Consider the following 23,276-nt stretch of genomic DNA (forward strand, 5'->3'; position numbering starts at 1 on the left):
TCCAAAGGGGCTCCCTGACACTTGGGAGCAATCTGATGACACAGCTTCACTGCCCGGTCCTGGAGGGGGACTCTTCCCCTTCATTCTCCTCGCTGTCTCCCATTGCCATAGGGCAGGGAGGGGAACTCTGTGCAGTGCTGGGCTAGAGACAGACATTCAAAAAGCCTGCGCCTGAATTGATTCAATCTTTTCAGGTTAGTCTAACCTGGCTTGGCTGAACTGGTTTGTAACTGGACAGACATTCTCTCTGGACTGAAGAAATTCAGGAACATGCCTGCAGTGGCTCAGGCTAGAAGCTGCGGGGCGCTAGAGAAGCCATCCCTTCCTTTTTACAGTGCTGAGCTGAGAGGGGAGTGTGGCCAGGCCCTGGCAGCATGCTGTGATTAGGGACATATACCTGCACAGTCCCAGACTTTTCCCTGCTGGCTGCTCAAGGGGCGGGAGTGCTGTCAGCCCCCTGCTAGCACTCTGAGGCAAGGGGTGAGGGAGGGTGGGGCAGTCTGCAGTGCATGCAGCTGTTGAAGTTTTCAATCTCCCTCCCTGCTTCTTTATACTGTCTGCAGCAAACTGACAGCCAACCAAGCCAGCAGGCAGCTGATAACAGTGTTTATCACCCCACCGGCAAAACAGCAGCCTCTTTCCATCAGTTCAAAATCTTCTTAAACAGCTGATCTGTTGATTAGCTCCAAAAAGCCCTAAGCAGTCACTCTTCTGTCTACCTGTCTGACTTATAATTGGAGACACTCAGACACAGAGACACCTCTCAGCATTAGCTAGCATACCATATGCCTAGGGACCATGGGGCTATGGTCTGTGCTGTAAGAGATAGGAGGGAGGGCAGTGGGGATCCCTGCTTGTCCAGCAACCAGTGTCGGGGGGTGGTAGGGCATAGGGAAGCCAGGCAGACCCTGCTGTACCTGTAGTCTCTGCTGCAACTCAAGCCAGGGAGCAGAGGGGAGAGGCCAGACCGGCTGTGGAGCAGAGAGCCCTGCCAAGCCCAGAGGATGATGGGGAAGTCTAGTTTATCTTAAACCAGAAAGGGGTCTGGACAGACATTGCATAAATTGATCTCAGCTAAATCAGTTAAGTCTGATACTACATTCAAACAGGTTTATCTCAAACCAGTTTCAGCCATTTTCAAACTGGTTTATGTGCACTGAACGTCTGTTCTGTTACAGGTTTAAACCAGATTCTGATCAGTTAAACCAGTTTGTGTGTAAAGTCTGTCCCTAGCCCTGGAGGGGAATTCTTCTCCTCCTTCTCCCCACCATCATTTGGTTCATACTATGTCACACAGGTGTGAACCAACACTTGCCAGCACCAGACATAAACTTATATCAGAATCACCTAACGGGTCTGTCGTCCACTGGGAAAACCTGTCAGCTCCAAGGCAGAGAGCTGAGGGTTTGCTCTTCTTCCACTGCTTGCCCCAGGGGCAGGCAATTAGTTTGGCCAGAGGGCCATTTAGGGAGTTTTAGTGAGTTGTCACAGGCCAGGTCAACACTTCCACCCCCACCCTCCCTGCCACAGCTCACCAAAACTCCCTAAATGGCCCCTTCACATGGTGGGGCAGCTGGGATGGGGCTGTGGGCAGGTGGAGAGCAGCATCCAGGAGCGGGATAGGTGGGCGAGGCCAGGGGAGAGGAGGAGGGGGAAAAGTCCCCTGCCAAAACTGCACAGTGCCCCCCTCCCCACACTGTGGTGGTGGTGGGGAGAACGGGAGCTGCTCTGCCCCAGCTACAGTCCTCTGGTGCTAAAGCAGGGAGGAATTAACCCTTTTCCTGCCCCCTTAGCTTTAACAGGGCCATGCCAGGATGGCTGTGGTCCCTCCTGCTGGCACAGAGAAGGAAGGGGGGAATAAACCCCTTCCATGCTTGTGCTCCCTGGGGTACCCTAACAGAGGCTGCTGCTCCAGTGGCAGGGGTGGGACATGGCCAGATGCTGTCCCAGCATGGCCTCATTAAGGGGAAGCGGGAAGGGAGGGGGTTAATTCCTCCTTCTGTCATTTCTGACCCCGGGGACTGCAGCTGGGGTCTGCCAACCCTGACTGCCGCCTCCACTGCTCACCCACAGACAAGCGCACCCTGACTGCGGGAGGCAGGGGGGGGCAGGGGGAAGGAGGAAAGAATTAACCCCCTCCCTGCCCATTTTGCCTTAACGGGGCCATACTGGGACATGTCTGGCCACATCCCTGCTTCTTCTTGGGCTAGAGAACAGAGGGGCAGGGCCAGCCCTGCTCTTTGGAGCCAAGAGCACAGCCCAGCCCAGCCCAGGGTTGGGCTGCAGAGCATGCTGGGATGCTGGAAGACTCTGGTTTAACTTAAACCAGGAAGGGGTCTGGGACACAAGTTGCATAAACCAATTTGACCCAAATCAGTTAAGTCTGATACTACATTCAACCAGGTTTATCTTAAGGCAGTTTTGGCCATTTTGAAACTGGTTTATGTACACTGAATGTATGTTCTGTTACAATTTTAAATCTGTTTCTGATCACTTAAACCAGTTTTTTTCTGATCACTTAAACTAGTTCATGTGTAACCCTAGCCCCAGATTACAGGTTTCCGATGTTTACTGGTGTTTGGGGGAAGTGAGTAATGAATGCTAGTGTGGGCTTATTATTTAATTTGTTCTGGTGCCAATCTGTAATATGCACCTTCATTCATCATTATGGGAAAAAGTCAAAGCTGGTGCTGACTGAGAAATGTAGTTTCCTTTTGGTTAACAGCAGGGCTGAAAAAACTTCAAATGGCTATTTGTACAAGGAAGCAACTCTCCTGCTGGGACATACTGGGCTGATGGATCATTCATTTTATGTCCACACTCAGAATGATTATCAGAAGAAGAATTAGAAAATGAAGGAAAAGGCCTTTTGATTGGGGCTGGCCACCCCAGGGGCTGCATTAATGTGAGCCATGAGCCCCCAGGTGGCCACTCTTTGCGGGCAGCTCCCCTCCCCTCCCCTCAATCACTGTATCTTGCAGGCAGGCAGCACCCCCCTGTAATATACACATTGGAGGGTCCCACACCTCAGCACCATGGCCACAGGCTCTTCTGGTGCACTGGGTTGTGGGTTCCTTGAGAGCTGCAGGCTGTGCTGTCCCATGCTGTGGGGCATGGACAGGCAGTGAAAGCCAGAGGCAGAGAGAGGAAGCCCAAAGCCCCAGTTGTTGCTGCAGCAGGAGCTACAGGGAAACAGCAGCTGAGCAGGAGCCTGGATGCTGCAGTTTAACCCTTTGGCTCTTGGGCCCTCAGTTGGACAACCTTGCACTAGGCAGATAAGTCAACAAAAGCTCTTATAGTAACCCATAGCTGCAACAAAAGCCAGCTTGCAAAACAAGCATATTCCAAGCACATAGGAGCCAAAAGGTTGCTTTTTAAGTGGAGCTCTCATTCATATGAATTGGGATCAGGGAGGCAGGTGGAGTTTGAGCAGGAGTAACCCACACAAAACCACAACAAGATCTAGAGAGTTCTGGCTTTATCACAGTTAAGTTCCATTTGAAATCTATTCACAGTACTGGTGTTGAAATCCAACTGAAAAGAAAGCAAAACAAGGCCAGGCATCAAAGTCACTGCTGTAAAAGGGTAGAGTAGTTTTAGCACTGAATATGACAGTGAGTGATGCTTTGGGAATTTGGCTCTCCAGTGTCATGGACTGCTTGCTTGACATTCCCACCTCTCTGGACTTCTGCTTTTCAGACTGGGGTCCACTCCTCTCTAGGCTGCTGGATGCCATTGATATCAAGCTATTTGATGTAGTGATATAGCCCATCCCATTTAATTTGTACATTTACCAGACTGAGAGAAAAAACACCCTAGACAAATGGAAAAATAAATAGTAATTTACCAAAAATCAACTATTTCTTGAATTGCAGGTTTTAATGATTTACAAACCTTCAGCACATTACACTCCGAAATGAGTGCTTCATGTCTCTCTGTCTTAAACTGGTGAGGAGACAATATGCCAGTGTCATCAGCGCATATGTCCCAACTCTTGCTCAAGGTTGACATAAAATTATTTCTGACATTCTAGAGGGAGACAGATTTATTTTTTCTTGGTGATTTCAATGCCAGAGTTGGAAGGGACTCCAACCTCTGAAACAGAACCATTGGCAAGAAACGAGTAGAAAAGACAAACTCCAATGGCATCCTCCTCTTGATGTGCAGAACATGGACTTACCATCTCCAACAACCTGTTTCACCAGAAAAACAGGTATAAGACATCATGGCAACACCCATGATCTAAGCATTCACACCTGATGGACTACGTCATCGTGTGTGCCCAGGATTGCAAAGATGTCCACATCATCCAAGCTCTACTAGGAGCTGATGATTTCTGGAATGGTCACCAACTCATTTGCTTGGTTATTTCATTCAAACTGGCTCCAGATGATAGCTGCAGCAGAAACAATGCTGATGGAAGATCAGTGCTGAAGGACTCACTGATCCAAGCAAGTAAGACCTCTTCCACAAGTGCCTCAATGAAAAAATGGTGAATTCCAATTAACAGCAATAGAAGAATGTCAGCAGCCTGTGAGGTGCCCTCAAGGCCACCATTACCAATGCCTGTGAAGAGACACTTGAATTCTCTACCAGGAAACATCAAGACTGGTTTGATGAGAACCACCAGGAGATCCAAGAGTTGACTGATCTCAAGTACAAGGCCTCTTGTGCTTGGTGAAATGACACCAATTCCAAGCAAAAGAAACTGAATCTCCAACAAGCCAAGGCAGAGATCCAAAGGAGGACCCATGATATGAAGAAGAAATGACAGGATGAGAAGACAATGAAGATTCAACATCTCCCTGACATCCATGGTTTGTGTTGTTCCTTCAGAGCCACCAAAGCCATCTACGGTCCGAGAACTCAAGGACCAATCCCCTTGAGACCTAGTAATGAAGGAAACCTGACCAAGAAAAATGGAGCCATCAATGCCTGTTGGAAGGAATATTCTGAAGACCTTCTCAGTGGAGACTCTGATGTGCATGAGAGTGTTCTCAACTCCATCCTGCAACACCCAGTCAGAGATGATCTTAGACTCCCTCCAACCCTTGACGAGATAAAGAAAGCAATCAAGCAGATGAAGAACAACAAGGCATCTGGAGCAGATGGAATCCCTGCTGAAATCTTCAAACATGGAAGAGAGGAGCTCACATACAGCTTCAGGCCCTCATCATAAGGATCTGAAATGATTAGGAAATTCTAGATGATCACAGGGACACCATGATTGTGAAAGTCTTCAAGAAAGGAGACAAGCCCAGCTGTGTAAACTATAGAAGGGACTACTCTGCTTTCCACCACAGGAAAGATCACTGGGAGAAAACCTCCTGAATTGTTTACCTCCACTAGCTAAAGAGCTCCTCCCAGAATCTCAGTGTGGGTTTAGGATATCAAAGGCCACAACTGACATGATCTTCACAGCTCACCAGCCGCAGGAGAAATGCCAGGAACAATATAAGCTTATTTACATACCCTTCTTTGACCTCATGAAAGCTTCCAACTTTATCAACCAAGAAGTGTTGTGGAGGATCCTTCTGAAGTATGGATGCCTACCGAAATTTGTCACCATTCTCTGCTTGCGCTATCACTCCAAGGCTGTGTTACCACTCCAACACTATTCTTAATAATCCTTGCCATGATGCTATGTATGACCACCACCAAGTTTCCAGCGAAAGTGGAGCTAAGTTACTGAATGGACAGTAAGGTGTTTAACCTCAACTGACTCAGAGCCAAAACCAACCTGACCTCAATCATTGAGCTCCAGTATGATGATGATGCTGTAGTGCATGCTCACTCGGAAGCAGACCTTCAGGCAATTGTCAGCGTCTTTACCGAGGCATACAAGTAAGTGGGACTGATGCTTAACATTCAGAAGACTAAGGTCCTCCACCAACAAGCTCCTAATGAACTGTCCCCATCTCCAGTAATCCAGATCCACAGTGAGACTTTGAAGAACTTTGGGTATTTCCCGTACCTCAGAAGCCATCTCTCACAGGAAGCTGACATCGATGAAGAAATCCAGCATCACCTCAGATGTCCAAGTAAAGCCTTTGGACTCCTGAGAAAATGGGTATTCAAAGACTTTGACATCAAATCCGAAACCAAGCTCATGGTTTATCAAGCAGTCATGATCCCCACCTTGCTGTACAGAACTAAGACATGGACAACATACAGGAGACATCTAAAGTTGTTGGAGAAGTGCCATCTATGGCAGACAAGTACGGGGAGCTCCAGCACTGAGCCACCCACCTCACTGCGCTTGACCATCTACCAAGCTCTGAGTGCTTTCCCTAGGGTGCCTGACGTCTGGCCAGCCCCTTTCTGGAGCACACCCACAAGCCTGGGGTAAGTGCTGCCACCACCCAGGGGTCTGGACGGTTTCTGGGCCCTGTGCCCCCTGGGGTACACAGGCCTTGTAGTCCTTGAGGGTGCTTGACTCACTGTGAGAACTTGGGGTGCTTCCTTTAGCATGAAGCACAAAAAGTATCCTTCCTTAGTCAGCCCAGCATAGGGAGCATCCAGGCAGGCCCAATCCCCCTCCCTGCAAGTTCACCATGCTTCTTGAAGTGGAGAGCTTTATTGGTTAAAGAGGGTAGGCTTGGGGAAGGGTACAGGATAGAGAAGCATCAAAGAATAACCTTACAGCAAACAGTGTCAGCATAGTAGCTGGTTGATACACTTCTACATTACAGTAAGCTATATATCTAGATGAGTTTCAGATAGTTTACTCACTACAGCATTTTGAGAGAGAGAGAGAGAGAGAGAGAGAGCTGCAAATGTTCCAGTTGCTATGTGACCCATAACATGGCTGCTCTCCCTCCCCCTGGGCAGTCTTAGGTTTATATAGGCCTTTTCACATCACCCCTGAGACCCAATTATGGCCAGGTGCCAACCATCAATTTAAAAAGAATCACTGCTCACCTGCAGGAGTGACAGGAGCATGAGCCCCTGCCCTCATGCCATGAGGTCAGTGTTAACACAATAGAAAGCTAGGTCCACCTCCCTCTCACCTGGCCCAAGTCACATAAGCGAAAACGTGGTTGCCTAGCAACCAGTTGACAGACAGGTGAGTAGACAATGGCAAGGAAAAACCTAATAGAAGAGTCTGGGAAGAGACTGGAATGGCATTCTTCCACACCATCTATGCCAATGCTGACTGTGGAAGGTCCTCTGAATCCAGCAGGAAGACAGATGCACCAACATTAGCATCCTTCTATAAGCAAACACCATGAGTACTGAGGAAATGATCACCTGACAGCAACTTTGTTGGGCTGCCCGTCATCTGGATGTCCAACTCCAGACTCCCAAAGCAAGTTTTATTCTCCCAGCTCAGCCAAGGCATATGCTCAAGAGGACAACAGAGAAAGCACTTCAGGGATGTCCTCAAGGCCAACTAAAAAAAATGCAATATCAATGTCAACTCATGGAACACCATGGCCCAGGACCACCCCGAGGAGGAAAAGTCTGCTGCCAGGGATCTCAGTACTTTGAAACCTCACAACAACAACAGGAGATGGAAAAGCAGGAATAGCAGAAATGGCATGTCAGGGAGCAAATCAAGAATCCAGCACCACCCATCTTAGATGGAAACACATGTCCCAGCTGCATTAGTCTGTCCATCCCAGATAGGCCTCATCAGCCATCTTTAGGCACACAGATAAGACAATCATGGAAGACAGTCATCCTCAACTACAATGGTGTCACGGTGTGAGGTCCCCAGGGATGGCCGTGATAACCCTAAGGCTCTGTGACCATGCCTGTTCCACCCTGCAGGTGCCTTCAATTTTGCCTGCCATATCTTGTTGGTTGAAATAATAAGTTGGGAGGCTGCCCATGAGTTTGCATGGTCATGGTCCTGCTGAATCCCACTAGACCCTGCTGATCTTGGATCACTTGCCAGGTCTCACTCAAAGTCCCTAAGCCTTATGGGCTACATACATAGCTCCAAAACCATCCCTTTACCATGCCCCATGCCTCCCAGATTGTACTTAAACATTGTCCCTTTTGATGAGGCCCCAGACTAGCTCAGCCTCCTGTTGTCACTAGGCTTTTGGCCCCAGTAGCCGTATCCTCTGGTGTGTGGTCTCTTCACAACCTGCATCAGCACCCTCTGGGGCTGGGGTCTCTTCACCCCCTGTAGCGGTGCCCTCTGATGCTGGGGTCCCTTCAGCCCCTGTAATGGCATCCTGTGGTGCTAGGCTCCCTATGCCCAGTCACTGTGCTCTTTCTGGTGCTGGGCTCCCTGCAGCCCTGTCATTGTGCCCTCCCTGCGCTGGGATCGTTTCGTCCCTAGCGCTGTGTCCTCACTGGTGCTGGGTTTGCTGTGGCCCTGTTGTTGTGTCCTCACTGGCACTGGACTCACATTAGGCCTAATGAGGCCCCCTCCTCCCCAAATAGCCTCATCCCAGTCCACCAGATTAAAAAAAACCCAACATAAATACAAGCCCCTGGGCTATAACATAACCATAACAATAACACTGGAGTTCACACGCTGCCTCTTTAAGGAGGGAAGCTTCTCCCTCAACTGTGTGCGCCTCCTAGCCCCAGATACTTTAGGAGATAGATGTTTGGTTTGGAAGGGACCTCAGTAAATCATCGAGTCCGACCCCCTGCCCTGGGCAGGAAAGAGCACTGGGGTTAGATGACCCCAGCCAGGTGCATGTCTAGCCTCCTCTTAAAGCACCACCTCCCTTGGAATCCCATTCCAGGTTCTGGCAACCCTTACTGTAAAGAAATTTTTCCTGATGTCTAACCTAAATGCTCTCCTTCAGTTTGTGGCCGTTGTTCCTGGTTCCTCCAAGGGGTGCCCTGGTAAACAGAGCACCTCCTATTCCTTGCTCCTCTGCTCTCCTCACCCTGATGAATTTGTAGGCAACCACAAGATCACCTCTCAGCATTCTCTTGCATAGGCTAAAGAGATCCAAGTTCCTCAATATCTCCTTGTAGGGCTTTTCCTGCAGGCCCCTAACCATATGAGTGGCCTTCTTCTGAACCCTCCCAAGGTTGTCCACATCCCTCTTGAAGTATGGCACCCAAAACTGGACACAGTACTCCAACTGTGGCCTGACCAGTGGCACATAGAAAGGAAGTATCACCTCCCTGGACCTGTTTATCATGCTAATGCACGATAAAGTGTGGTTAGCTTTATTGATCGCTTCATCATATTGATAACTTGTGTTTATCTTGGTGTCAACAATGACTCCAAGATCCCCGTCCACTGCTGTGCTGCTGAGAAGGTCCTCTCCTAGCCTGTAAGTGTGTTGGTGATTCCTTCTCTTTAAGTGCAGCACTTTGCACTTGTCTTTGTTGAACTGCATCCTGTTATGTTTTGCTCACTTTTCCAACCTGTCCAGGTCCACCTGAATTCATTCCCTACCCTCTAGTGTGCTAACTTTACCCCATAATTTGGTATCATCTGTGAATTTGGACAGAGTGCTTTTCCAGCTTCTAGAGCCCATTAGTTTTACCAGCAGCAGAATAGACAACTAAGCATCTCTGAGTAGCATTTCTACAAACACTCCTTCCCCCAGCTGCTGACAGAGAACTAAACCCTTGCCAGCTCCAGCCCTGGAGTTTATGTGTGTCCAGGGCCCTGTTTCCTTCTGGTCAGCTGATCATGTGCAGGTGCTAGCTAATACCCTGACTAGCCTGCTGCCAAGGCAACCTGCAGCTGTGGAGCCCTACCTAGCTCTGGGGGGTCCATAGCTAAGCTGCCTCTACTTTTGAAGGAGCAGACACACCTTAGTGCTCTCCAACAAAGGGATTGAGAAAGACACTTCCTCTCTTTTCTGGCTTTTCAGATTTTACAAATATTTGAGACTGGAGGCTCATAAAAAAGACTGCTTTTTGTGTTGCACTTAGAAATATATTGTACATCGGTGCTACTCTACCAAGAGCAATGGAGTGCTAAACTGTTTTCTCTATAATAGTCCAGGTATTTGTTTCCCAACATTGTTTCTGCATTAGAGAAAGAAAACATAGCTCATCCCACATGCAATATGGCATTTATTTATATTTTCTTTAGCCTATAGACTAGCTAAGGTTATACAGTTTGTATTTAACCTTGTAGGTATGATTATAGCACTGACAAGTGTAACATTTTCATCTGCAGCCCAATTTCACCAGCAAATTCACAGGAAAGCCTGTTTCAATTTCCAGGATTCTGTGTTACCAGCAGTGACAAGACTATCGTTGACTGGAGAATGGGACTTCAACAATAAAGTTTTCAGCATTGCTGGGCTACTCAGGGACTTGTCCAGACTAAAGACATGACGAAATCAGCCAGGCGCACAGTAAACTGTGGACAAACTAATGGCAATGGAGCTTAGGCTGTTCGTGACTGCATCTCTTGCTTTATAGTGGGTTACAATAACTATAGATGGTGCTCAGAAGCTTTGGTTCTGTCCATTAAAGTGATGTTATAAATGACATTATAACGTTCCACATCCACTGTGCTTCACTCATTTCCTCATCACATTTATGTGGGTTGTGATTACAATTACCACTTCTGTAATCTTTCCTCAGGAGCTGAGAGTCAAGCTGGGCAGCTCCCTATTGCATGCATCATCTCAAGTAACATATTCTCCAGGCCAGATTGTGTCTTCTAAGACACCTAAGTAACAATAAAGACATAACGTGGCCTTCAAAAGCTTTTATTTTGGTCAATGATGCACAAGATATAAAGAACTCTCAGGTTCATTTTTGGACACAGAGCAGTTAAAAATATTATTTTACTTACAATCAGATCACATTAGGAAAAGAAATCAGTTAATACACAGGGAACCCCAGTATGCTATTGTTACAGACAGAGCTTGAAGTCCCAGAACTGTTAGCATGACCCAGATATTGCAATCTATTAATCTTTGGCTAGTCCTATCTTAATGTTCAAGTTATGGTTGAGGATATAACCTACTTTCACTGAACAGACACCTCTGGAATAGCCACCAAACCAACCTAAGGTTAAACACACTGCAGATGTTTCAGTTTCTAATTTATCTGATCTAAAATGGCTCTTCAATATTAATTCAACATTATTATTTTAGCACTGTGGTGCTATAAATTCCCTTAGGAAGCAGTGTGTGCTGATGTGACCCAGCCATCTATCATGTAATCAGTGCAATCTGCTTTTCCCTGCCAGCTATCATCAATAGGTCCTGGAACACTAATCTGTCCTAGACAGCTGGATCCTGGAGATAAAAATAGTGAGGGGCCACCTGGACTCGCACATTGTTTCAGGAAGTAGGGAATGGGGTGTGTATCATGGTAATTCTTTAAAAACATCACCTGCTACCCATGCCATTTACAGCTCCTTCATACATTGATCATACAATATAAAATAATACAGAGTAAAGCTGGAGGAGGGGATTTCACAAAAACATGTAATAAGGAGATCACAGGCTACATTACTCAGAATGGTATTTAGTGCCAAGTGCTTGAGATTCTCACAATATTGCAAACCCATTTTAAGAAGGCTCAACTAGCCCAGAACTCTTACTTATGGTGCAGGTGGTCTGGCATTCATACCCTAGAGTAGCTGTTCTGGAGGAAGAGAAAATGACGGGACTGTTCACCTCTGAAGTTCAAGATTTGTATTACTTTAGAAAACAGAAGTAACTGGGGACAATGCAGGAATCACTGGGTAAAATTCTGTCCTGTGTCAAGTTAGATGATCTGATGGTCCTTTCTGGCCTTAAAATACCTCCAAACCTTTCCCCCTTTCCAATCTCATTATGGATTTGTCTAGATTAGAATTTGTGATTCTGGTAATTGGATCCCTGCATAACTCACACTCTCCACAAATATGTCTTCCAGGACACAAAATTTGTGTTTTGTACCTAGCTTTTGTCCAGCATCATTTGATTCATGTCACACAGGTGTGAACCAACACGAACCAACACTCGCCAACACCAGACATAAACTTATGTTTATGTCAGACCTACCTAATGAGTCTGTAGTTCACTGGGAAAACCTCTCATCTCCAAGGCAGGGAGCTGAGAGCTTGCTCTTCCTCCACTGCTTACCTCAGGGGTAGGCAATTAGTTTGGCCAGAGGGCCACTTAGGTAGTTTTTGTGAGTTGTCATGGACCTGGGGCAGCACACCCACCACAACGCACTTGCCACAGCTCATCAAAACTCCCTAAGTGCCCCCTTTATGCAGCAGACCAGCTAGGATGGGGCTGTGGGCAGGTAGGGAGCAGCATCCAGGAGCAGGACAAGCGGGCAGAGACAGGGCTGGGATCAGAATTGTGGGGCAATGATAGGGATGGGGCCTGTGCAGGGCTGGGGCAGGGCTGGGGCCTGGGTCAATGCTGTGATCTGCTGTGTCCAGGAGCAGGATGGGCAGGAGGGGCTGGGAATCAGGATTAGGATTGAGGGGCAGTGACAGCATGGGGTGGGGCCTGGGGCAGAGCTGTGATCTACTTCCTGCATACCCCTGCCAATGGAACTGACACCTGTCGCAAGGGTGTATGGGCAGCATATCATGGCTCTGCCCCTGGCCCCAGCCCCACACTGTCACTGTCCCGCACTCCTGATTCTGATCCCTGGCCCTGCCTGCCTGTCCTGCTCCTGGACGTAGCTCCCCACCTGCTCATGACCCACATCCCAGCAGCCTAGCCTTGTGCCCTGTCCACATGAGTCCCCTCCCCAGCAGATGGGCCAGGCTGCCTAGGCAGCGAGGTTAGGTATGGCAGCAGCAGCCAGAGAGAGCCACCATAAGGGCTGCCAGGAAACAGTCTGGCAGCTGCACCGCCCCAGCCCCATTGTGTGCCTATGGGTGGTGAGACCAGTCACATGCTCCATGGCCCAAGTTGTGCCCTGCACCTGGGCCACATGAGGCCAAGGGACCTGCTGCAGGCTGGGCAAAATCACAATGCCTTTGGTGGGCTTGATCCAGTCTGTGAGCAGTATTTAGCCCACACTGGCTTACCCTGTGTACTGCAACTGATGTCTGCCTGAAAGAGACTGAGAGGCAAGTAAGCAAACTCCTTCAGAAGAGTTTTTAAGCCATGTCCCCTTCAGGGGCTATCTGACAGAAGTGCAGAGAGAGGTTCTGGATGGATATAGTAGTCACTGTGGTCCATGGTTGCTGAGACTTGTAGCTAATTTCCAAATACCCCAGTTTTTCCACAAAGCATCAATTCTAATTCATGCTCTATTTGCTACTTGCTGAAAGTCCAACTTTCTTCTCCTCTCTGGCTTTGCTTTTTGCCTGAGTTACCTCTATCACTTCACCGTATTAGTGCCACAAATAACAGCACATTGTGGCGGAGGGGGGAGACAGGGAGAGGGAATGATAGGCAAGGGGATGAAACTGATAATCTGTTGCAACTGTTGAAGTAGCATCAATATCAGCACTACTTCCACTGAGTAACTGCGACAGTAGCTCTGAAAATACACACACACACACACACACACACACACACACACTCATCAAATGTTGCTTACACACACACAGACAGGCACAGCAGAGACCTCTTACCTTAGTCTCTTTGATCTTGACAGCAATCACTTGTTTACGCTGCCGGATGATCTCCATGAGCTCATCACATTCCTCCATCAGCTTGGCCTCATGCATGGCTGTATTCACCTAGCCAGAAATATCAGAAATCCCAAACTGTTACAAGGTGATGCACTGACTCTGAGCCTGACCACTCTAGCAGCTCTGACAGCTCAGAAAGACAGATAAGCAAAAGCTTCTCATCGTGGACCCCATCTTGTCACCTGAGGTGTGAACCTTTCCAATGCCAGCTGCCAGAGTCAGGGACTGAAGTGGAGAGAGCACATAATACCCCTTAATGTTTGCTATTGTACTTGGAACAGAAATAGAATCAAGGTAACATGTTCTGTATTTATTTCTGCTTTATTCCTTCAACTGAAGAGGCCAACAGGGGATTTGAAGCTCCCACCCAGCATTAACCTTTTTAGAGCTGGGGCTTGGGTTTGTAGATTTAAGGTAAATAATGGGTCTCTTAAGGACACTGGGCAGCTGTAATCCCTGGACACATACAGTGTGTTCAGCAGTAATACAAGGAGACTCAAAACTACATTTCTTAATAAATTAAATGAATTCCATTTTCGTCTGACAAAATCTGAGCCTGCTTATGAACACGCAGCCCAGTGCAGGCAGTTCTGCTATTAGAACCTTCCTAGTCCCATTAAGATGCAGGGGACTGGTAGATGCCTCAACACGTCTGTTCCTAGCTCATCTGTATGAAGGATAAATCCAAAGGGCAATCCTCATGATTGATTTTGACAAAGAAAAGGCTCTGTGGCCACATCAAACAGCATGTGATTGCAGCACAGGCCTCTCTATGCTGTCACCTTCAAAGCACATGGAGAGAGAATAAAATGTGAAGGTAAATTAGGCTTCCAACAGAATAACAGCCAGAAACTAGAAAGGAAAGAGTTTTGCCACATCACACTACAGAGCAGAATCCATTGCTTTTCTGTAAGCAGATGCATCTAAAATGATGCAGCATTTATACAGCAGATGAAACACTACTTAGTTTAAAAATAGATCAAAGTACCCAGTCTGGTTCATAACGGTCAGTAGTGAAGTGCTAGCTCACCTCGGGGCCTAGTACAGGAAAGTGACTGCGGCATCAAAGTGCTCTGTATAAGCAAGAGTGAAAACCAACTAGCCTAGTGGGGATAGAGGGAGGAGGGGCTGAGGCAAGTAATGAAGAGCACTGAAGATCCCAATCAGCAAGGGATCTGCAATGCTTTAATGAAAGGGATGAGTCCAGATGCAAACAAATACAAATGGGAATCACAGACAAGCTTGCTGTGGGCTTCTGTACTACTGAGAAGACAAACCAGCTTTTTCATTCTGGTTTTACCCCAGTTGCTCTCCCCAGTGCTGTTTTAATTTAGTCTGAGGCACTGCAGAAGCCTACATTTATGAGTGCCAGTGAAAATGCCCAGGCATGAAAAAGCCTGTGTGCTCCTTCCTGTTAGCTGCTCTTGACTGATGTCAGATGGACTTGAGGGTACCCATTATTGCTGAGGATGGAGCCTTCAGTCCTAGGACCAGCTTCAGCATGGGCAGCAGCAGGATGAATCCTACCCCCATGAACCAGCCAGTCTGCCTCAGTTACTCCACAGATACTCCGGTGTCACACTCCATCACTGCCCCCTCTGCCAACTCAGCCAAGTGGCACTAAATGGGAAGCAGGGCTTGTTGAGCTGACCAGCTCAGTCAAAGAGGCCCCCATTAGGCGGCCATCAGTGAGTTCTTGTTCACCCCAATGTCTGTAGGATAGAGAGGAGCCCTAGAGATGAAAGGCTCTGTATCTCCATTTCATTAAGATTTCTAGGTTGGAAATACATTGGGACTACATTCTTTTGCCTAATTTAATGATCATGTTTCCCATCACCCTTCTTTCCCAAGCATGTGTGAATCCAGGCCAGCATTCCAGTGAGTGGACCCTGTAGAAAGAGACCCAGCATACTGCCCAACTGCTGTTGCTGATATGCAAGTGGTCTTACATGTGTGGCATGGCACCTGCTCACAAAAAGCACTGCTGTGATCCAGTGCTCTGAACCCCTCTCTTTCAGGAATGCTGGAAACTACTTGTTATTACTGATGGCGCACAAACTATCAGAGTATTATGCATGGGAGTATGGAGCTTCCTTTTCGACACTGACAATTATCTCAGCTCTCCCTTCACATGTACCAGCTGCTGTCCATACTGGTCTCTGGCCTGCAGTGCATCTGATCTCATCTGAAAAAGTGACTGGAACAGAGTATGGTTTTAACAGTGCTCCAAAAGAAGTGCAAATGGCTGTTCCTCTCTGTTCCCAGGGTACACTGACAGAGCTGGGGCACTCTCTCTAAATGCCATTTCGGTTTGGACTTCAGACTAGATGACCAAAAATGCACGGTAACTTTCTTTCCCTTGTATAAATTTATGTACGTGCACTCTCCTCCACAAACTGCAGTAAAGTGGACACTGCTAGAGTTGCCAGTGTCTTGAGATCTATTGCTCCAGCTGTGCCAACAAGGAATGGAGCCGTGAGCAGTGACAGGCTGCACTTTCACAGCTAAGTCCATTAATCTCCCAGCCCTTCACTAATGTTCCCATCTCACTAACCTCATTCCTTGTATTTATGGTTTGGTGACAGAAGTAATAAGTGAGCTGTCCAGCCTAACCATGCTGCTTCTTCCCAGAGCACAGGTCATAATTTCCAGATTCACTCTATCATAGCAATGCTGACCTAATGCTCGGCATTAGGATCTGGAGAAGAGGAAATGCAGCCAGCCTCATGGACACTTTCTCCAAGCTATATTCTGGCCTGACCCAAAGTTAGAGCTGGATGTAGGTGCTGCAAGGTCACTCTGTGCTGAGGTGGTCAGATGATGTGATGTGATCCTTCAGGCCATAATATCTATAGATCTATGAAACTGTCACTGTGTTCAAGGGCAGAAGCACCCCTTCATACTATATGGTTTTCTGAGAGTCAGGACTTCTTCAGTGGTTAGAGCAAAGGATTAGGTTCTTGGTCCTTTGGGCCATTTATAGATGTGCTCCGGGGGCTGGGGAAAGGCACTTTAATTAGTGAGCCACGATACTTAAAAACACCTGGGCCTCGTGTGCATCAGCATCCCTGTGCTGAAAAAATGGTGGCAGTGCACTCTGAACCAAAGCTCATTTGACAAGCTTTAGTTCAAGTCTCCCCACCACCATTTTTCAGGGTGGGAATGCTGATACATGTGATGCTGGAGGCTGCTGGAGCATGTTAATTTCTGTGTTCCTGCAGATTTGATCAATTGAGTCTGCTCTGACATGCTGGTTTACAGTCCATCAGAGCAGCCTCCTTGCATGTGTGTCAGTGCCCTTGGTATCTATGTTTAGTCTTAGCCACTAACTCTTTGTGTGACCTTGGACAGGTCTTTGCCTTTATCTCTCCTCCCTTTTCCCCATCTGTAACATGGAGATAACAACACTTAACAGGAGAGCTTTGAAACTTAACTCAGTGACTCTAACTTTAGCTAATGCCATAGCATAAGGACTTCAGAGCTAGGACTGCTCCACAGCAAAAACAGATGCCTTCAGCAAGTTCCAACTATCCCCGTATCCCCTCCAACCTTCATCTGTGACCTATGTTTCTATTTTCGTACTAAGGCCAAGTACTAGCAATGGGGAGGTATGGTACAACCCTACTGCACTTTACATACCCAAATGGCACTTACCTAGCCATGTAACTATTGCTTTGGGCATGTACGCATAGTTCATATATTCCATATGCAGGATAGTTATGCAAGTATCCACAAGGCCATTAAGCATACTCAGTAGACTGCACTCTGGCCAGGCAGGTACGGAGCTTTATATGTGAATACCTGGACGAGCATAAAAACCCATCATTAGCAGGGGGAGAGTGTGTATGGTATTGAGATATGGAGCTACATACTAGGGCTGTATGAAATTTTGCCAGCAATTTCGTTTCGACGCTGTTTTGACTTGTTTCGCGCTTGAAACAGCAAAATCGAAATGAAACAGACAGTTTCGAAATGGCCTCGAAACGAAATGAGGAAAGTCAAAATGTTTTGAAATTTTAAAAATGTTTCGAGTTTCAAAGATCAAGCTGGGCTTGCCTGCAAGGAAACAGAAACTAAAGTAAGGAGAGGGAGAGGGAAGAGGGGGGAAGGGAAGGAAGGAGTGCTCTTATTATTGATTGTGTAGCTGGCCAGTGACTGTCATCCTTTCCTGAGGTCTCTTAAAATCCCAGTCCTCTGGGGGAGGGATAAAAAAACTGCATAAAAGGCAGCAGTGTTTGAACTGCCCTGCTTTCTGCCTTGGTGTCAGTTGAGTGAAGGCGCACATTAACACACACACAGTATCACCCACCCATGTCACACGTTTTGCCCGTCAGCCACTAGAGGTGTAGGGCCCCAGAACCCAGACTCCCCCTGCACTGATCTCTGTGACAGCTGGCAGGCTTTGTGGCCTCAGCAGGGACTAGCAGGTCTGCGGTTTTCGCCCCCTGCGCCCCAAGACAGACATAGCCCCACAAGCACCCATGTCACAAGTTTTGCCTGTCAGCAGCTACAGGTGCAGGGCCCCAGAACCCAGAAGCTCCTGCACCTATCTCCTTGAAAGCTGGCAGGCTTCATGGCCTCAGCAGGGGCTAGCAGGCCTGCAGCTTTCACCCTGCCACACCTCAACACACAGTGTCACCCATGTCATGAGTTTTGGTTGTCCACAGCTTGAGGTGCAGTTTCCCCCAAACCCCTGCACCTATTTCCTTGAAACTTGGCAGGCTTTGTGGCCGTAGCAGGGACTAGCATGCCTGCAGTTTTGACCCTGCTGTGGCTTAACACATACAGGTGACATGGGTTTTTGCTTTCAAGACTTTGAGGTGGAGTTTCCATGAAACCCCTGTACCTATCTCTTTGAAACTTGGCAGGCATCACGCCCTCAGAAGGGGCTACCATTCCTGCATGTTTCATCCAAATTAGGCCAGAAATGACAAGGTTATATGCTGTTTTGTGCTTCTCCATTATGGCCTATGGGCAAAACGTTGAAACAGCGTCAAAACACCAAAACTGTTTCGATGAAACAGAACAGCAGTTTTGAACTGAAACAAAATTTGAACTGAAATGCTGTTCCATCCAAACGTCAAAATGCAAGTCAAAATGGAATGGTGACATTTCATGCAGACCAGCCAGAGCAGTTTCCTGTGCAGACTACAGCAGCTATTTGTGTGTCCACACTGCACATGAAACAGGATTTTATACTGTATGCAGGGGCCAAAAACAGCAGCTAAGTGGCTGCGCATGTGCAATTTGGGTGCATAAAGTGAAATACAGTTCTGCCCTTGGTGCTCAGAGAAGGACTGGCACAGAACCAAGAGTAGTTCTCTCTATACACCAACAGAGGGTGGTGGATGGGAAAGTTAGCTCCTCTCCTTACCCAGGAGATATGGGAGCATCATTCATCCTATTTTCCTTCCCATACTGAGAGACAGGAATCTAATTCCTGAGCTGAAAAGAACCAGCCTTGGTGGGAGAGTCAGGGAAACAAGGGGAGGTGCACAGCGGAAGAGTGTGAAACCTTTTTCATTCAGGTTCAGGCTATTAGGGAAAGTGTATATTTCAGTTTACACATAAAGTGCATTGAGTGTTGTGGGCACTAAAGGTTCGGGTGCCATGTAGTGTTATTGTGCTATTGGAAAGAGGCCAAGAAAAGGCTACCATGCTGCAGGCAGGCAAAGACAGAACTAGAAAACTGTGTTTACTGAGTTACTTTCAGACATGTCCAAGCCTACATCTATCCTTGGCAAAAGCTAGAGCTGCTGGGGTTTAAATAATTTACTATTTTCTTTATGATAGGAGGATAATTCATGATTGACATGCTGTGGTTTTACTGTCCATGCTACATTTCAGACAGCTGGTGCCAATGGAGGAATATCACTGCATCAACACTAGTATAAAGTGCTCATTTATATTTGCACAGGATATTATATCCTACTTGCATAATTAGTGTCAAACAGGCTTGTTAGTTGCCTTTCAGGGCTTATTTGTGCAGCTGCCAAGGCTTTATTGATCCTGTTTGTATCCCCTTTTTGCAAATCAATTCCGACTGGTAGTTAGAGGCAAAGGAGTGCTGAATATAGACACAAAAGGCTGTTGCTTGCATTGGTTCAATTCCTGTTTAACAAGCATCTTCATGTCAAAAAAGTTGTATGAAAGATAATAGCTATCCTGTGATATTTCTGCTGCCCGCAATCTTCTCCTGGCCTGCACTGCACCCAGGAGTTGGTTCAGAAAGATGAGTTCATCTTACTTTAGTGAGAGAGAGGAAATCTGACAAGAATTCCTCATTAAAAGAGGTGTTAGCTGAAGATGAAAAGTAGGGCATGAAGAAAAGAACAAGATACATAAATACTTATTTAGGGAAGAAAAACACTTTTTTCCTCTGAGAAGCAAAGAAGTAACAAAACACAGTAAAGCACGACAGCAAGTGGCCCAGGAAGGGGTGTATTACTAAATGTGTAGAACCCTGTAGTGTATCACCAGACCTGTTTACGTTTGGATCAAGAAGACAGTAAATTCCTCCACAGTTCAGTGAGGAAATGATAGAACCATGCTCAGCAGGGGTTTGTGAAATTTTGCCAGTTGTTTTGTTTCGATATTGTTTTGACCAATTTCGAGGTCAAAACAGCAAGTTTGGAATGCAGCAAAGGCCACTGAAATAGCCTCTAAACAAAACAAGGCTAGTTGAAACATTTTGACCATAGGCTGGGGATGGGAAGTCAGTCCAGCTGTGCTGCTTCCCCACCCCACTAGCACCAAGGATGGGGAAGTAGCCTGGGCTGCCTCCCACCCCCTGTGGGATCTAGCACTGGGGATGAGGAAGCAGCCCACCTGGGCTGCCTCCTGCCCCCATGTGATCTAGCGCCGGGGATGGAGAAGCAGCCCAGCTGGGCTGCCTCCTGTCCCCGCGTGATCTAGCACCAGGGATGGAGCAGCAGCCCAGCTCGGCTGACTCCCTATTCCCAGCAAAACCTTGAAACAGCATCGAAACAGCCTTTCTGTTTTGACGGAATAAAACAGAACAGCTGTTTCAACTTGAAATGACATTCAAATTGGAACACTGTTCCGCTGAACCATTGAAACTCAAGGTGAAATGGAACAGTGCCGTTTTGTACAGTCCTAATGCTCAGCACTCCTCAGATGGGGAAAGTTAGCACAGTGCTAGACGGCAGGAATTTGGGAGCAAGGGCTTTTTTGTTTTCCTTAAACATTCAGAAAATATAGTGTACAGGATTCATATTCACCAACCTACATGGTGCATCTGCCTGCCCTGCTCAGAAAGACCTCTGACACTTTCTGTCTCCATGTGAGATGCTGAGGCTATGAACACATATAACTTTTAACTGCTTTAAAAGGGGAGAGACAGTTGCTACTATGGAGTGCTCTTCAACTTTTACAATGCAACACTTAACTTTTCATACTCCTACAGTGATATGAAGTGGACTAAATCCCTATCATTTTAACTTAAAATGTAACAGATTTAAAAATTTATAGGTTTTGCTACACTTGCAAAGGAAACAGTTAAATTGTGACAGCTTAGAATTCTGTCCAGTGATGCTGGCAGAAGAAGTGTTATATTTGCTGATGCCTTGGATAAGAGAATGGTTGATTGCTGCTGCAGAAGGTTCAACATCAGATAAAGAATTTGGAGGAGCCCTGACTGTGGCCATGGCTCATAAAACTTTAAAAGAGAGCAGAATAAATCCAAGCAAAAGACATATATGCTGTATATGCTTCTAAGCATACCCTCTCATCCAGTAACAACAGCAGCATGAAGATACCAGTTACGAGGTACCCCAGGCAGAACTCTACTTCTCTTTACATGCTACATGGATGTGGACGTGGCATTTTTTGATACTTACGCACAATATGCAATTTTGAACCTGCATCTCTCCCACTTCCTAGCAAAGATCACTATCAGGTTACAGGCTGGGTATAACCCAGGGAGTCTTCTCCAGTGCTGCTTTGGAAGCTGGCTCCATGGGGAGCCACTAGAGGGAAATATGTAAAGGTAGGCACAAGCCAATAACCTAGAAGGCTTGTGGCTCAGTGAGATGGCTGCTGCTCTGGAAAGGAATAGGACATCAGTGGACCCTTGTTTTAACAGGGCAGAAATTTCTGTGATGCATTGCCCTTGATCCATTTTATCCAATAAATATTAAATGCATGAAACACTGGCTCAAGTTCAAAATGAAGACTCAAAAGGTGCCTGTCCTATGGCTTCCTTTTCCTCTTCCTTCCTTGGACTTATGTATGTATGCAGCCACATACATGCCCAGTCAGCATGCAACCTACTGAGTATATGCAGTCTACACGTGCATGTTTACAAGTCCACATTGCTGGGGGATTGCAAACTGCATCACTACCAAAACCATTGCTTATGTGGCTGGAAAACTGTCATTTAGGTACACAAAAGGCAATAGAATTCTGCCCCACTTGCCTGAGGCCAAAACATCCAAATGCTGGTTTGAGAAAACACAGAGGGAGTAACTCAGAACCATAGATGCTGCTGAGGTTTAGTTACTGTTGTTAGCAATTGTTCCTGCTCTGCAAGCTTCCCTGGCACAAGCCTATTTTTGTATTGCCAAAACACTCAGTAGCCAGATCCAACAGTTTCTCACCACAGCCTGTCTTGCAGCCACAACAATTTGACAAGATCAGGGGTGCTAGACCTCTAGCCCATGGACCATATCTGGAGCTATGCCATCTGGCCAGCAGAAGCCCCAGGGAGTCCAGCAGGAGTCCCCAGGAGGCCCCAGGGCAGTAAAGGAGCACAGTAGCAGCAATTACCGCTCCCTGCTGTCAAATCCCTAGGCCTGTGAGGAGCCCTGTGTGCCTAAGAGCACACTAGACTGGTGCATGGGAGGTGGCCTGGGGCCCAGTGAGCATGTAGGGGCTGGCTGGAGGCAGTGTACACCCCATGGAGATGGTAGGAAGCCTGATCTTGCAATTTAGGGCCCTGATCCAGATAGCAGCATGGGGCCAAGGGAGGCAACATGAGGCTGAATCTTGGTGACTGGACCTGTCCAGCCCATAGACTGGCACCAAGTCACTCATCCAGCCCACAGCACCAAAATGTTGAGTACCACTAGTCAAGACTATTGAATTGGCAAAAAAAAGTGCAGCAGACTACTGCTGCCCCTCTTAGAGGTGCAGTGTGGGGGCAGCTGGCATATGACTGGAGCACTCTGAAGCTGTACTGTAGAATTCTTAGAGACATATGCCATTGTTGATGCAGGCTCTCTGGATATGGACATTTTCAAGGTCCAGTGAAAACTGGTACCAACTTTAGGGGAAAACTCAGGATGAAATATCCTGTCATACAGGAGATAAAAACTGCCTGGCTCTGTGACAGAACCTCAAGCACCCCTACATGTTTCACTGAGATTAAAAGCATTTGGATAAAGTACATTATGCACAGGACTTCTAGGGCATGTCTACGTCATAAAAGGACAGCATTTAGGGTGTCAGGGCAACAGTGAAGCATGGCACACCTGCTTTTCTCACTCAGCCCCAATATGGATGCAGGACAGTGAACACAGTGCACTATTACATACACTCTGGCCAAGTCTGCATGTGCATTAATGCATGGTACTTACTGCACATTAAGTTTAGTAGCTGCAATAACAGTTACTAAACTCAATGCACAGTAATCAGTGCTACTGTGCAGTAGCATTGGGGCACTCCTTTATAGTGATGCTAATGTGCTGTAGACTAATTCTACTGTGCCTTAGAGTAA

General features: G+C 47.1%; 1 protein-coding gene across 15 annotated transcripts in view; it reads right to left on the reverse strand.

Annotated features, from left to right (window-relative positions):
- The window catches only part of MID2 (midline 2), a 438,142-nt gene that overhangs the window by 124,033 nt on the left and 290,833 nt on the right, over positions 1-23,276 (reverse strand). For all 15 annotated transcript variants that reach the window (XM_090059302.1, XM_090059309.1, XM_090059301.1 and 12 more), the window contains one exon: positions 13,481-13,588. In XM_090059302.1, the coding sequence (XP_089915428.1) occupies positions 13,481-13,588 (108 nt within the window). The remainder of the gene's footprint in view (positions 1-13,480; positions 13,589-23,276) is intronic.

Source organism: Crocodylus siamensis, chromosome 8, assembly GCF_052110815.1.
Source record: "Crocodylus siamensis isolate JL-2025a chromosome 8, ASM5211081v1, whole genome shotgun sequence".
Taxonomy (NCBI): domain Eukaryota; kingdom Metazoa; phylum Chordata; order Crocodylia; family Crocodylidae; genus Crocodylus; species Crocodylus siamensis.